The sequence below is a fragment of the Stenella coeruleoalba genome (assembly GCF_951394435.1).
Source record: "Stenella coeruleoalba genome assembly, chromosome: 18".
NCBI classification, from domain to species: Eukaryota; Metazoa; Chordata; class Mammalia; order Artiodactyla; family Delphinidae; genus Stenella; species Stenella coeruleoalba.
This window is the reverse complement of record NC_137164.1, coordinates 12,019,936-12,036,523: the sequence shown is the minus strand read 5'-3', so window position 1 is coordinate 12,036,523 and position 16,588 is coordinate 12,019,936. Positions and strand designations below refer to the sequence as shown.

At 38.1% G+C, this 16,588-nt stretch overlaps 2 protein-coding genes across 7 annotated transcripts in view; both read left to right on the top strand.

The window, feature by feature from the left end:
• Nucleotides 1–12,647, top strand: part of SPART (spartin) — a 272,310-nt gene extending 259,663 nt beyond the window's left edge. For all 6 annotated transcript variants that reach the window (XM_079902965.1, XM_079902960.1, XM_079902961.1 and 3 more), the window contains one exon: nt 11,005–12,647. In XM_079902965.1, coding sequence (XP_079759091.1) covers nt 11,005–11,278 — 274 coding nt within the window. In that variant the 3' untranslated portion in view covers nt 11,279–12,647. The remainder of the gene's footprint in view (nt 1–11,004) is intronic.
• Nucleotides 12,648–15,349: 2,702 nt separating this feature from the next.
• Nucleotides 15,350–16,588, top strand: part of CCDC169 (coiled-coil domain containing 169) — a 42,980-nt gene continuing 41,741 nt past the window's right edge. The window contains 1 exon segment of the mRNA XM_079903431.1: nt 15,350–15,901. Coding sequence (XP_079759557.1) covers nt 15,852–15,901 — 50 coding nt within the window. The 5' untranslated portion in view covers nt 15,350–15,851.

Genomic DNA, 16,588 nt, shown 5'->3' with positions numbered 1-16,588 from the left:
TCTGGTAGTATAAGCCAATGCAGAGGATTATTTTTTTAATCTAGGCTATTTAAAGGCAGTTTGTATTAGAGAAGTATATTCTCTATGCCTTTTATGGTTTTGATTATGATTCAGGACTGTGTTCATTGATTATGAATGATTTACCTCAAGATCTATATAATTAATTACTCTCCTAAATTTTTAAGGTAAGTGTATAAGAAATATTTATTAAGACTTTATTTTTTTGGTTACATTAATACTTTTGTCCTATTTTAGATTTAGGAACATGAAGACCTACAGGAACAATGAAAAGCAATTAAGTAACTTTAAACCTGCTATATTTAATTGCAGTATAGTATCTATTAAATAATTCATCACTCTTCTACATAGCTTCTAAAGTTCACCTTTAAGCTCCTTTTTTTCCACTTTAAATTGTTTAGAGGAAAATAATATAACTTCAGTAAGTTAGGTGCATTTTTCGTTTCCCCTCAGTAATATTTTATCTTAGAACACATTTGTGAAGAATAAGCTTAGTAAAAATATTTTCCTGTAAGAATTTACTCTTATAAGGTATAGTATTTTATTGGTTTATTTAATGAATTTTAATTAAAATTCCCCTTAAATTTGCACTGGGTGAAGGGGCAAATTCAAATCCATTTGAGGGTATCTCCTTTGGCAGATGTCATGTTACCCAAAATGAATTCTATATAACATCTACTCAGGAGTTATATAGGATCAGTCTTCTCTTTTCAATATGGTAACTATACAAATATTTAAACACAATCATTATATCTTAACTTATTTTTTCTTTACTAAATACTCCCAGTTTAACAATTCCATATATAGTTTGAATTCCAGATCCTTCCTTCATCAGTGTTGTTCTCAAAATATGGAACCCAGAATTGAATCTAATGTTCCAAAGGTCTTGTGACCAGATTAAATACAGTAGGGTTGCCTCTCTTGTTTTGGTCATATTTAGCATGTGATAAACGTGGCACAGAAAACAAAGAGTATATCTTTATAGTGGCTGTTACTTTATTGGCCCATATCAAACATGGGTTTTTTTTTTCACTTTTATTTTATTTATTTTTATACAGCAGGTTCTTATTAGTTTTCCATTTTATACATATTAGTGTATACATGTCAATCCCAATCGCCCAATTCATCACACCACCCCCACCACCACCACCCCGCTGCAGCCTTCCCCCCTTGGTGTCCATACGTTTGTTCTCTACATCTGTGTCTCAATTTCTGCCCTGCAAACCGGTTCATCTGTACCATTTTTCTAGGTTCCACATATATGCGTTAATATACAATATTTGTTTTTCTTTTTCTGACTTACTTCACTCTGTATGACAGTCTCTAGATCCATCCACGTCTCAAAGAATGACCTAATTTCGTTCCTTTTTATGGCTGAGTAATATTCCATTGTATATATGTACCACATCTTCTTTATTCATTCATCTGTCTATGGACATTTAGGTTGCTTCCATGACCTGGCTATTGTAAATAGTGCTGCAGTGAACATTGGTGTGCATGTGTCTTTTTGAATTATGGTTTTCTCTGGGTATATTCCCAATAGTGGGATTTCTGGGTCATATGGTAATTCTATTTTTAGTTTTTTAAGGAACCTCCATACTGTTCTCCATAATGGCTGTATCAATTTATATTCCCACCAACAGTGCAAGAGGGTTCCCTTTTCTCCACACCCTCTCCAGCATTTGTTGTTTGTAGATTTTCTGATGATGCCCATTCTAACTTGTGTGAGGTGATACCTCATTGTAGTTTTGATTTGCATTTCTCTAATAATTAGTGATGTTGAGCAGCTTTTCATGTGCTTCTTGGCCATCTGTATGTCTTCTTTGCAGAAATGTCTATTTAGGTCTTCTGCCCATTTTTGGATTGGGTTGTTTGTTTTTTAGATATTAAGCTGCATGAGCTGTTTATATATTTTGGAGATTAATCCTTTGTCCGTTGACTCATTTGCAAATATTTTCTCCCATTCTGAGGGTTGTCTTTTCATGTTGTTTATGGTTTCCTTTGCTGTGAAAAGGCTTTGAAGTTTCATTAGGTCCCAGTTGTTTATTTTTGTTTTTATTCCATTACTCTAGGAGGTGGATCAAAAAAGATCTTGCTGTGATTTATGTCAAAGAGTGTTCTTCCTATGTTTTCCTCTAAGAGTTTTATAGTGTCTGGTCTTTATTAGTTCTTTAATCCATTTTGAGTTTATTTTTGTGTATGGTGTTAGGGAGTGTTCTAATTTCATTCTTTTACATGTAGCTATCCAGTTTTCCCAGCACTACTTAGTAAAGAGACTGTCTTTTCTCCATTGTATATCCTTGCCTCCTTTGTCATAGGTTAGTTGACCATAGGTGCATGAGTTTATCTCTGGGCTTTCTATCCTGTTCCATTGATCTGTATTTCTGGTTTTGTGCCATACCATATTGTCTTGATTACTGTAGGTTTGTAGTGTAGTCTGAAGTCAGGGAGTCTGATTTCTCCAGTTCCGTTTTTTTCCCTCAAGACTGCTTTGTCTATTCGGGATCTTTTGTGTCTCCATACAAATTTTAAGATTTTTTGTTCTAGTTTTGTGAAAAATGCCAGTGATAGTTTGATAGGGATTTCATGGAATCTGTAGATTGCTTTGGGTAGTACAGTCATTTTCACAATATTGATTCTTCCAATCCAAGAACATGGTATATCTCTCCCTCTGTTTTTATCATCTTTAATTTCTTTCATCAGTGTCTTACACTTTTCTGCATACAGGTCTTTTGTCTCCTTAGGTAGGTTTATTCCTAGGTATTTTATTCTTTTTGTTGCAGTGGTAAATGGGAGTGTTTCCTTAATTTCTCTTTCAGATTTTTCATCATTAGTGTATAGGAATGCAAGAGATTTCTGTGCATTAATTTTGTATCCTGCAACTTTACCAGATTCATTGATTAGCTCTAGTAGTTTTCTGGTGGCATCTTTAGGATTCTCTATGTATAGTATCATGTCATCTGCAAACAGTGACAGTTTTACTTCTTCTTTTCCAATTTGGATTCCTTTTATTTCCTTTTCTTCTCTGATTGCTGTGGCTAAAACTTCCAAAACTATGTTGAATAAGAGTGGTGAGAGTGGGCATCCTTGTCTTGTTCCTGATCTTAGAAGAAATGCTTTCAGTTTTTTACCATTGAGAATGATGTTTGCTGTGGGTTTGTCGTATATGGCCTTTATTATGGTGAGGTAGGTTCCCTCTATGCCCACTTTCTGGAGAGTTTTTATCATAAACGGGTGTTGAATTTTGTCAAAAGTTTTTTCTGCATCTGTTGAGGTGATCATATGATTTTTATTCTTCAATTTGTTAATATGGTTTATCACATTGATTGATTTGCATATATTGAAGAATCCTTGCATCCCTGGGATAAATCCCGCTTGATCAGGGTGTATGATCCTTTTAATATGTTGTTGGATTCTGTTTGCTAGTATTTTGTTGAGGATTTTTGCATCTATATTCATCAGTGATATTGGTCTGTAATTTTCTTTTTTTGTAGTATCTTTGTCTGGTTTTGGTATCAGGGTGATGGTGGCCTCATAGAATGAGTTAGGGAGTGTTCCTTCCTCTGCAATTTTTTGGAAGTGTTTGAGAACGATGGTTGTTAGCTCTTCTCTGAATGTTTGATAGAATTCACCTGTGAAGCCATCTGGTCCTGGACTTTTGTTTGTTGGAAGATTTTTAATCACAGTTTCTATTTCATTACTTGTGATTGGTCTGTTCATATTTTCTGTTTCTTCCTGGTTCAGTCTTAGAAGGTTATACCTTTCTAAGAATTTGTCCATTTCTTCCAGGTTGTTCATTTTATTGGCATAGAGTTCCTTGTAGTAGTCTCTTAGGATGCTTTGTATTTCTGCGGTGTCTGTTGTGTCTTCTCCTTTTTCATTTCTAATTTTATTGATTTGAGTCCTCTCCCTCTTTTTCTTGATGAATCTGGCTAATGGTTTGTCAATTTTGTTTATCTTCTCAAAGAACCAGCTTTTAGTGTTACTGATCTTTGCTATTGTTTTCTTTGTTTCTATTTCATTTATTTCTGCTCTGATCTTTATGATTTCTTTCCTTCTTTTATCTTTGGGTTTTGTTTGTTCTTCCTCCTCTAGTTCCTTTCGGTGGTTTATTTGAGATTTTTCTTGTTTCTTGAGGTAGGCTTGTATAGCTATAAACTTCTCTCTTAGAACTGCTTTTGCTGCATCCTGTAGGTTTTGGATCATCATGTTTTCATTGTCATTTGTCTCTAGGTATTTTTTGATTTACTCTTTGATTTCTTCTATGATCTCTTGGTTATTTAGCAATGTATTGTTTAGCCTTCATGTGTTTGTGTTTTTTATGTTTTTTTCCCCTGTAATTCATTTCTAATCTCATAGCGTTGTGGTCAGAAAAGATGCTTGATATAATTTCAGTTTTCTTAAATTTACTGAGGCTTGATTTGTGACCCAAGGTGTGATCTATCCTGGAGAATATTCACTGTGCGCCCTTGAGAAGAAAGTGTAATCTGCTGTTTTTGGATGGAATGTCCTATAAATACTAATTAAATCTATCTGGTCTGTTGTGTCATTTAAAGCTTCTGTTTCCTTATTATTTTCATTTTGGATTATCTGTCCATTGGTGTAACTGAGGTGTTAAAGTCCCCCACTATTATTGTGTCACTGTCGATTGCCTCTTTTATAGCTGTTAGCAGTTGCCTTATGTATTGAGGTGCTCCTATGTTGGGTGCATATCTATTTATAATTGTTATATCTTCTTCTTGGATCGATCCCTTGATCATTATGTAGTGTCCCTCCTTGTCTCTTGTAACATTCTTTATTTTAAAGTCTATTTCATCTGATATGAGTATTGCTACTCCAGCTTTCTTTTGATTTCCATTTGCATGGAATATCTTTTTCTATCCCCTCACTTTCAGTCTGTATGTGTCTCTAGGTCTGAAGTGGGTCTCTTGTAGACAGCATGTATATGGGTCTTCGTTTTTTTTTGTTTGTTTTTTTTTGTTTTTTTTGAGGTACATGGGCCTCTCACTGTTGTGGCCTCTTCCGTTGTGGAGCACAGGCTCCGGACGCACAGGCTCAGCGGCCGTGGCTCATGGGCCTAGCCGCTCCATGGCATGTGGGATCTTCCCGGACCAGGGCACAAACCCGTGTCCCCTGCATTGGCAGGCGGACTCTCAACCACTGCGCCACCAGGGAAGCTTCCCCTGGGTCTTGTTTTTGTATCCATTCAGCAAGCCTGTGTCTTTTGGTTGGAGCATTTAATCCATTCATGTTTAGGTAATATCGATATGTATGTTCCTATGACCATTTTCTTAATTGTTTTGGGTTTGTTTTTATAGGTCCTTTTCTTCTCTTGTATTTCCCACTTAGAGAAGTTCCTTTAGCATTTGTTGTAGAGCTGGTTTGGTGGTGCTGAATCCTCTTAGCTTTTCTTTTCTGTAAAGCTTTCGATTTCTCCATCAAATCTGAATGAGATCCTTGCTGTGTAGAGTAAGCTTGGTTGTAGGTTCTTCCCTTTCATCACTTTAAGTATATCATGCCACTCCCTTCTGGCTTGTAGAGTTTCTGCTGAGAAATCAGCTGTTAACCTTATGGGAGTTCCTTTGTATATTATTTGTCATTTTTCCCTTGCTGCTTTCAATAATTTTTCTTTGTCTTTAATTTTTGCCGGTTTGATTGGTATGTGTCTCGGCATTTTCTCCTTGGGTTTATCCTGTATGGGACTCTGTGTTTCCTGGACTTGGGTGGCTATTTCCTTTCCCATGTTAGGGAAGTTTTCGACTATAATCTCTTCAAATATTTTCTTGGGTCCTTTCTCTCTTCTCCTTCTGGGACCCCTATAATGCGAATGTTGTTGTGTTTAATGTTGTCCCAGAGGTCTCTTAGGCTGTCTTCATTTCTTTTCATTCTTTTTTCTTTATTCTGTTTCGCAGCAGTGAATTCCACCATTCTGTCTTCCAGGTCACTTATCCGTTCTTCTGCCTCAGTTATTCTGCTATTGATTCCTTCTAGTCTAGTTTTCGTTTCAGTTACTGTATTGTTCATCTCTGTTTGTTTGTTCTTTAATTCTTCTAGGTCTTTGTTAAACATTTCTTACATCTTCTCAATCTTTGCCTCCATTCTTTTTCCGAGGTCCTGGATCATCTTCACTATCAATGTTCTGAATTCTTTTTTTGGAAGGTTGCCTATCTCCACTTCATTTAGTTTTTTTTCTGGGGTTTTATCTTGTTCCTTCATCTGGTACATAGCCCTCTGCCTTTTCATCTTGTCTATCTTTCTGTGAATGTGGTTTTTGTTCCACAGGCTGCAGGATTTTAGTTCTTTTGGTTTCTCCTGTCTGCCCTCTGGTGGATGAGGCTATCTAAGGGGCTTGTGCAAGTTTCCTGATGGGAGAGACTGGTGGTGGGTAGAGCTGACTGTTTTTCTGGTGGGCAGAGCTCAGTAAAACTTTAATCTGCTTGTCTGCTGATGTGTGGGGCTGGGTTCCCTCCCTGTTGGTTTTTTGGCCTGCTGGGACCCAGCACTGGAACCTGCCCATTCTTTGGTGCGGCTAATGGAGGACTCTGGGAGGGCTCACGCCAAGGAGTACTTCCCATAACTTCTGCTGCCAGTGTCCTTGTCCCCACAGTGAAACAGAGCCAGCCCCCGCCTCTGCAGGAGACCCTCCAATACTAGCAGGTAGGTCTGGTTCAGTCTCCCCTGAGGTCACTGCTCCTTCCCCTGTGTCCCGACACGCACACTACTTTGTGTGTGCCCTCCAAGGGTGGAGTCTCTGTTTCCCCCAGTCCGGTCGAAGTCCTTTAATCAAATCCCACTAGCCTTCGAAGTCTGATTCTCTAGAAGTTTCTCCTCCCGTTGCTGCACCTCCAGGTTGGGAAGCCTGACGTGGGGCTCAGAACCTTCACTCCAGTGGGTGGACTTCTGTGGTATAATTGTTCTCCAGTCTGTGAGTCACCCACCCAGCAGTTACGGGATTTGATTTTACTGTGATTGCACCTCTCCTACTGTCTCATTGTGGCTTCTCCTTTGTCTTTGGATGTGAGGTATCTTTTTTGGTGAGTTCCAGTGTCTTCCTGTTGATGATTGTCCAGCAGCTAGTTGTAATTCTGGTGTTCTCACAAGAGGGAGTGAGAGCATGTCCTTCTACTCCGCCATATTGGTTCAGGACCTCTGTCCAAACGTGGGTTTTTTAAAAATGAACCTTTTATTTAAAATCTGGACCTTTGTCTTATTTTTGGACAATTGATATTTGTACCTAAATAGAAAGTTTACATTTATTCTTGCTTAATTGCACTTTGTTGATTTTGACCCATCATTAAATCTATAATTTTCACTTCAGATTTTGATGTATGTCATATTAGCCTTCCATTTTGTGTTACCTGCAGATTTGAAAGACATGTCTTCTTTACATCTTAGATATTTTCCACAATTTTTTGTGGATAAAATCTATTCACATGCTTACTGTAGCCTTTCCTCCTGACTGATCTTTCTCCAAGATCTAATGCTTAGTGAGACTGGTGGGTCAGCTGTCTACAAATCTCCTAACAGTATTGTCATTTCTCATCTTTCAGTTTTGTCTTATTAGATACTTCTTAGCGTGGTTGTCTTCCACACCCATTCATTAAATATTGGTTCTGTCTAAGGAGTTACTCTATACTCCCTTTTCTGCTCTTTGTGGATATCATCTGTATCTGTGGCTACAATTACCACCTGTATTTCAGCAACTCTCAAATCTATGTTTCCTCTTAACTTTTAATCTTCAGGCTCATACATCCCAACTACATACCACTACAGCCATTCAGTCCCTGAGTCTTGTTGTTTTATATATTCATCCCTTTTGCTTCAGCTTCATCAGCACTACCTTAGAATAGATTTTCTTCATTTTTCATCCAGCTCACAACTTGTTTCCTAACTTGTTCCTCAGTCTTAAACCCTTACAGTTCACAGTGTAACCTGTTTTAGATCTTTCTAAAACATAAATTTGGTCATGCCATTCCCATTGATTTCAAGATAAAGTTTAAACTCCTTAGCTTCACCTACAAGGTCCTTCATAACCCATCTGCCTTTGATGGATAGACTAATAAGAAGCTATGTCTATTTTAAATATTTAAGGTTAATATTTCTAAGAATAGTTATGAAGGTTGCATGTAAATTGAATTTTAGGCAGATTTATTAGAAAGTTGTGACTGAAATTTTGCTATAATTAGTGAAATCTGGAATCACTGCCAGTATGCTGTTTTGCTATACATTACTGAATGCACTGGAGAAATTTCAGAAAAGTCTTATTCAAATTGAAAATTGAATCCCATTGACTTATTTAGAGCATTCTTTATATTCATTTTTATTCTTAAATTGGTAGTGTTACTCAGTATATAAAATGTAATTTAATAAACTCTAATTATAGTTAACTTTTTAAAAAGTAAGAATAAAAATTAAGCTTTATTTTTTTAAATGTTTGCTAGAGATAGGCTTTCTAGGAGTCTTTAACTGTGTAGTTTGAATCTGAATAAAGAAAAGAACTGAACAGTTATTTATCAAGCAAGAGAAGAGAGTAGGTGCCTGCCAGGAATCCTGGTTTTAGGGCATATTGGGAAGCAGAGGTAATAAGTGAGGATGTACTTAAAAAATAAACACAACTGCTGAAAAACTATTGTATAGGGTCTTTGAAGATAACTGTATGTTTAGTACTATGGAATTTTCAAAGTGCTTTAACATATACATCTCATTTTATAAGATAAAGGAGAGGAAATTGATGAGATGCAAAGAGGCTGAGACTTCACCAGGGTCCTGCAGCTGGTTGTTGGCATGGTCGGTATTAGAATCTAGTTTTCTGGCTCCCAGTTTGGTACTTCCCTCCAGATTAACAGGAGTTGCTGCTAAAGTGGAGACAGCATGGAAGAACAAGAAAAATCATCAGGGGACCAACACAGACTTCTTTTTCAGTATATTATTTTTTTTTACATGTAGTCTTTAGAATTGTATTGCATATAGAAATATCATAAGTGCAATTTGAGGTATCAAACTGCATCAGTAGAATAGGGAACATGCGAAATACTCAGAAGTGGAAGTTTATGAGTCTGGAGGATTTCCTGTGCTCGAAAACACTAATACGGCCACATTCTTAAGTTATCGTTGTCACTTCATTGTAGCTAACACAGGCCTGGAGAGAGAAGCCCTGAGAGAAACCTGCTCAACCAGGAGTTACGGGCACACTTCCATTGCTGAAACTGCTGCCACCCCTTTCTCCTAATTGAGCCTGAGCATTCCACCTGACAATAGCTTTTGTGACTGGGGCTTGGTTGACTTGGTTGACTGAGAAGGCCCAATGTCTTCTGCAACATCAGCAATCCTATGGAGTGCTGAGGGGTTGCAAAGCAACCGGGACAGGCAGAAAGCAGTCAGAAGCTTTTCTGTTGGGTAACTGTTGAAATAGCCTCAATCAAGAGTGGTATAGACATAAGGTTTGACAGATTGTAGGCTCTGCTGTGCCCTGGCTCTGATTAACATTAGGCAAAGGACAGAACGAGATATCATTCAGAAGCATAATAAGATTATTTCATATTTCTACACTGAAGTTGAAAAAAAAGACAAGCATGAATAAGCCAATAGGCTCACAAGCCACTGTTTTAGGCCAGGCTAATAGTAATAGAGTACTTGTTAATTCAGAGGACAGATCCGGTGTTAGAAAAAATGTCCAGATATTGGGTCTCAATGCATCTAGGAAACTTCAGTGTGTCCTGGAGAAAATTGTAAAATTTTGCCTCTTTGTTCTTGTATATTGTTTAAGCAATCCTCTACTTGGGGAAGTGTATGGACAAGAAAAGCTTTAAAAGCCTGGTACTTAAAAAAAAGGTAAAGAGTAAAACAAGAAGTAGGATAAGTTTTAGTGTCCTTGCTTAAGACCTCAAGTTGTATTATTTTCTTATGGAAATGGTATTAAACACCATCAGCGGTATTGATTATGGTCAGGAATAGCTACTTTTGTGTAATGCTTTGTAATTTCCCAAGCCCTTTGCTATACATATGAACTCAAGAAACTCTTAGATGGATAGGGCAGGACTTCCTCATTTAATTCAGTCAACAAATATTAGATGTCAGGCACTGTTCTAAGTACTTAAGATACATTAATAAACAAAGTAAAGAGATCTTTCTCTAATGGGGTTTATATTCTAGTGAGACAAACAAGCCAAACAAAAAATATTCTAGTGAGACGAACAATAAGCAAAACAAAAACAATGGGTGTAAAAAAGTTCTATAGTATGTAGCAGACTAAGTTATAGAAGAAAGAGAAGTTTAAGGGGGGGATTGATTGGCAGTGGGGTAGGACATGTGAGATAAGGCAATTAAAATAGGTTAAATACTGAGAGGATAATAGCTGACTTGAAGAAGGTGAGGCAGTTAGCCACATGCATACCTGGGGTGAGAGTAGTCTAGGCAGATACCAGCCAGTACGAAAGTCATAGCGCAGCGCGTGTGTGCTTGGTGGGTTCAAAGAACAGCAGGAAGGCCAGTGAGTCTGCAGTGGGGTGGAGTGGAGTGAGGAAGAGTGTTGTAGAATCTCTGCTTAGAGACAAACTCAGATTCCAGTAGTTTGAAAGACTTAACCAAAGTCTAGTTAAGGTAGAACTCAAAACCATTTATAGTGACCTATAGTTGTTTCAGTTAGAATTCTCTTATATTTCCAGAAGAAGATAAAAAAGGAAATATTGACTGATTAACAACCTTTATTATAATTTACATTTTATTCTTCAGCATAAACAGTCTTTATTGCATTAATCTCAGCCTCAGTTTATTTTCACAGTGTTTTTGCTAAAGGAGAAAATAACAGCCTTGGCACAGTGTGATTTTATTCTTCACTGTGTTTTAAATTATTAATTAAATTGAAACCTAACTTCTGATTTTGCTTTCGGATAACATGCTAATCATGTGACCTATTTAATACTAATTCAGAAGATCTTAATTTATATTTGTAATTTCATTGTATTTTCTCTAATCTTTCTTTTAAAGATACGGGCATACCGCAGGAGAAGCTACACACAATGCAGTAGATTCTGCCATCAATGTTGGTGTAACTGCCTATAATATTGACAACGTTGGCATCAAAGCAATGGTGAAGAAAACTGCAAAACAAACGGGACACACGCTGCTTGAGGACTATAAAATTGTTGATAATTCTAAGGGGGAAAATCAAGGAGGAGGAGCAAGTGTAAACATGAAAGAGGCGAAAGATGAACAGAGAGAGGCACTAGAGAAGGATGGGGCAAAGAAGAAAGATAAATGATGGAAGTGCTATGAATTGTCTATACCAAAGCCTTACAGATGGATGCAATTTTGTTAAATGGCAAATGTGGAATTCCCTACAGATTAACCAGGATTTTTAAAATGTATTCATTCCTACAAAGTGACTATTTCATAAGCTTTATGTCATGTATTCTACTTCTAAGGAAAAGAATCAGTATTCTTGCATCTGGCCTTTAGAAATACAGTTACATTCTCTGTGAGTTGATTTTTTTCTAAATGTGGCTAAAATATTTTTGCAGTTAAAATAAGACTAATAATAGATGTGCTATAAATCTCATTAAACCTAACGTTAAACTATTTTTGTATTTGCTGTCTTTCAGAAAGCAAAGTAGGAAATTATATATTTACCTAAAATTTGGCATTTAGTAACCTTAGTTATGTTTGTACTGGGAATGAATGCTTTAAACATTGTTTCCTCTTTTTGCACTAATTGTGGATTTTTTTTTAGGTGCTTGTGAGAATTTTCAGTGTGTAAGCTAAACAAAAACTGTAACCCTAAATGAAAAGAATTCTTGTATAACATTTAAAAGACTTTTTCAAAACAAGGAGTAGACTAATCATGAAAAATAAAATGAGGTTCTATAAAATCATTTGGTAGCTTATCTCTTTGTTAGGAAATGGAATGGTCTTTTTGATTTTAAATGAATACAAATAGATTTTTAAGTCTTCTAGATTTAGCCTGTTATTGATCTGTTAGGAGCCTGGGAAATTTGGGGGTATGGTTGGTATTGTATCAAAATTCAAAGTGATTATTATCAGCTTAATTGGACAAAAATGTAATCACTTTACCGTGTCTACTTCTGTAAGTTTTGCCAAAAGGCTGACATTTAGTAAAAACTAAAATATAAACAGTTGAGTTTATGTATGATAAATAATTTTTATTTTGGGATTCAGTCATTGGAATTTTATATATTAAAAAGCCAATAAATTAAATTATTAGAAAGGTTTTACTCATAATTAAGGTAAAGAATGTGAAGACTTTAGGCTTTAATCCATGGTAGCTAGGCATAACAGTGTCCACTTTGGCAGAAGAGAGGATATTCACAGACCTATAAGCTACAAATATGTAAGTAAAATAGCTAGTGGCATTTTATTTTTATTTAATGATTTTAAAAGATTGGTATTGGTTTTCTTAGTATAGTCCATTTTAATATTTCTGAAACTCCAACTGCTATTTAGTTTATTAGGCTTTATTTGAAACTATATAAAGAATGCACTTTGTGAATAAACTGATTTACTTGGCCTCAAATGTATTCATGGGTTTGTATTTCAGGGACACAGAATTGGTGGAGCCTTTCCCTAGGGCCAAGGATAATGTACTAGTTAAAATGGAAATAAAATTGAATTGGTAAATAGCTTCCAGTCGGTCTCTGCCTTATTTAAGTTTAAGAAACGGAATGACACATAGTGGAGCCTAAAGTTTAAAAAATTACCTTAGAGCAGAGGTCAGCAAAATTGGACTTGTCAACGGGAACCTAGTTGTCCATTTCACTTCATTCTACTCTGTTCACTTGTTTGTGGGTTGCTTTTTCAGATCAACAGCTAGACAAAATTTTGGTAAGTATAGCTTCTATATTCCAGTTCTCCAGAGAAACAGAACCAATATGTATTATAAGGAATTGGCTCGTGCAACTATGGAGGCTGCGAAGCCACAGATCTGCAGTCAGTGAGCTGGGTACCCAGGAGAGTTGATGTGCTGTATCAGTCCAGGTCTGAAAGCCTGAGAATCAGGAGCACCAATGATGTCTATTCCAGTCTGAAAGCTGGTAGGCAGGCCTGAGGCCCCAAAGTGCTTATGTTTCAGCCTGAGTCTGAAGGCCAGAAAAGACCAATATACCAATGAAAGCAGTCAAACGGGAAGAGTTCCCTCTTATTCAGCCCTTTTGTTCTATTCAGGTCTTCAGCTGATTGGGTGATGTCCACCCATCTTTTAAGGAGGGCAATCTACTTTACCCAGTCTACCGATTGAAATGTTAATCTCACCCAGAAACACCCTCACAGACACACCCCGAATGATATTTGGCCAAATGTTTGGACACCCCGTTGCCCAGTTAAGCTGACAATAAAATTAACCATCACAGCTTCTTAGCCTGGTTTTTATTTTCTAGAGGTCTTTCTCCTAGGTTTTCTTGGCTTTTTGAGATGCAACAGGTCTAGTGTCTGACAAACAGTTCTCAGTATCTACTGCTACCAGGGTTTTTCCTCACTTTGCCTCTACAGACTGTCATTCCCCCATGCTGTACTGGGTCGTTTTCTGGCATTGCCTCTAGGAACCTACTAGGTATAAAAATAATGATAGCTAATGTTTAGGTAGTGTTAAAATGTTCTAAGTACTGTTACACAGACTAACTCATTTTAACCTCACAATATTCTTATGAGGTTATATCATTACAGTCTTCATTTTACAGAATAGGACACTGAGGTATAGAGAGGTGAAGTAACCTTCCCAAGATGTAAGGGAACAGTATGAAAGAAGAGGTCACACACATGCTTCAAAAAGGAGGGCCTGTTAGGCCGGGCATCTTGTCTGTCTTAAACAGAGGTAGATGGGGAAAGACAAATGGTCTTATTTCCTCTGATTCCAGCTGCTTAACAAATTAATTTTTTTGTTATAATTCTATTGGCTTAATAATTGGTAGAAAATTTCTTGAGATATTAGCAAAATAGATCATCAGCCCTAGATTAGCAAAATAGATCATCACTACCTACCTGATAGTGTGAGTCTTTTTCTCTGTCTTCATAGGTATTCTAGGGTAAGCTAAGAAAAGCCAGACATATCAGTTAAGTCTATAATGCTGTGCTCAAATAAATTAGTTCTCTGGTCTGTTCTTGCCAGAATTAAGACTAGGTATTTTTAAACAGACTTCCTAATGGATTTTGCTATTTTGTGTTTACTTTAGCAACAGAATTGCTTAAAAGAGAATATTTTGTTGATTTCTGAATAGCTTTTCTTCAAAGACATTTTTTCTATTTACAGTATATTTTAAAGATCCAGAAAGATGAATAAAAAAAAATTTTTTAACAACACAGGTCAGATGAAAGATAGGAACCCGAAATAATGTCTTTAAATGTATTCTATGCAAAAAGTTGTCATATGTGAAGAAACAGTTTGATCAACCTGGAGGCTATTCATTGGAGGAAAAAATGACTAGTGGGTGGGGGAAAGTGTTCTCTCTCCCCCGGCATCCCACCCAATCTGTTCTGTTCAAATTTAGTTAGCCAGCTGAAAAGCAACTTGCTAGAGTGCTACCAAGAAGCAAGATTACTGAGATAAGGGATAGGATCCCAGCATTTGCATGTTCAAGAAGCCCCACAGATAATGTCTCTAGTTAAAACGTTGCTATTTAGGGAGTAACTGAGCTGGGAGCAGAAAAAGGGGCTTTGGTATACAGCAGTTTTTAAATTTAAGGCTTTTGAACTAAAGCCACACTGATGACAGGGTTCAGCATATAGCTGTGGATGTGGAGTGGAGTTAAAGTGATGAGAGTTGCATATTGAAGGGCGAGGTTGTAGACAAGACCTATGGTGGAAAAACTACTTTTTTTGTCCAAGTCAGTAGACAGGTTGTGACTATTAAGTCTCTGGGTGAAGCAAGGAGAAGTATATGGTGTCACACCCAGATGAAATAAGGAGTGAGTTTTTACAGGAGGACGGAAGAGTAGAGATCCTGGAAGCAGCATTAGAGGTGGAGAGGATTCCTGACCCTCCTGACCTAAAGGAGCAGGGGTTCTACAGAGAAACTAGAGAACAAAACCATCAGTTCTTAGCTTTTGATATTTCAAAAGCTATGGTTTAGGTGTGAACCAGAAAGATTTGGGAGAATATAAAATGCATGACTGTCTCTCTGCCATGCGGGTCCCTCTCATCCCCACCTCCCCAGTCAATCAGAGAATTAGGAACGCGCGCTGAGGACGAAGGAAGGGAGCCACCAAGACAGAATAGACACCGGTGAGTGTCTAAGAGGTGACCAGCATCTTGCTCCCCACAGCTTGCCTCAGGCTGGGCACAAAAGTTGGGAGTACAAGATTTGCCACACCACGTTACTACTGACACACTGGCAAGAGATCACTTTTCAGTTAAACCGTAGGTTCTTTGAAAGCAGTGAACGTACTTAGCATATGTTACATATCACTCTGTATAAAATAAACCCTCGATTGCTATTAATTGAACTTATTCCTCAAAATGCTTCACATCGTCTCTTGCCCACAAATTTGGGTGGTTCTTTTGGACATTAGTCTGTCGGTCTAACGTGATACTACATTACTTTCTAGTTAGTTCAATTCCAAACTTCCCAGCACAGAGCCCTCTTTCTGTGTGAGCGGCCCTGGGCGTCCCAGCCTGGCCCCGCCCCCGGGCGCCGCCCTGTGCCGTCACCGCACGGCGCCAGGCAGCGACCGTGAGGCAGTTCGTCCCCACTACGGCTGACAGAACCTGACCACTCCCGGCTGCAGGGGGTCCCCTCAGGTCTCGTGTTCTAAGCCGTGTGAGGGAAGGGCGTGGGTGGCCTCTGATCTGACACGGTGGAGGAAGGAAGAGGCGACACCTTCGACGGTATGAACACCGACCGCCTTAAACTGGAGTTACTGGAAGAAAGGCACCTGAAGTGAGTCGGAGGGCGGCGCGCGCCCCGCCGGGTGTGGGGTTCACGTCGGCGCCGCCAAGCCGAGGGCCTGCGCCTGTGTGAGCCCCGCGGCTCAAGGCCGAAGCCCCTGAGGCCGAGGTGACACCTGCAGTGTCATTAATCCCCGGGCAGAACTGGTGACATCTGAAAACAGTGCTTTATAGGAGAGATTCATTTAGCTCTTGCGTTTGGTATTATAAATAGGCAGGTTTTGAGGTTCTGCCTTCAGGAGCGAGTCCGGTGGAGTGTACTGTGTGCATAGACTATAATTCTGAAACATGTGTTTGCTTGTGATGGTCCACTAAGTTCAGGGTTTCTGTTTCAAATTCCAAAGGTTTCGTTTAGTTATGCTTCTTTTTCATCCCTTTAGAAGAGCTTAAGAATTGGTGATACTTGGTAAAAATGAAGCCCCTACTATATATACTTCTTAAAGTACTCAATATCAGTACTTCTTACTAAGTCTTTGGAACATTTTAAGTATCTTTTTAGATACCCTACCCCCACCCCCACCCGCAGGCCACAGGAGGGCTAGGCTCTCTTGGGGCACCCTATAGCTTCCTGTGCTTTCCTCTGTCGTAACTCCAGCCACACTTTTTAAATTGCTCAGTTATTTCTTGGTCTGGTACTAAGCTGTAAGCACTCTGAGGACAGGTTCTGTATTTCCTGAAG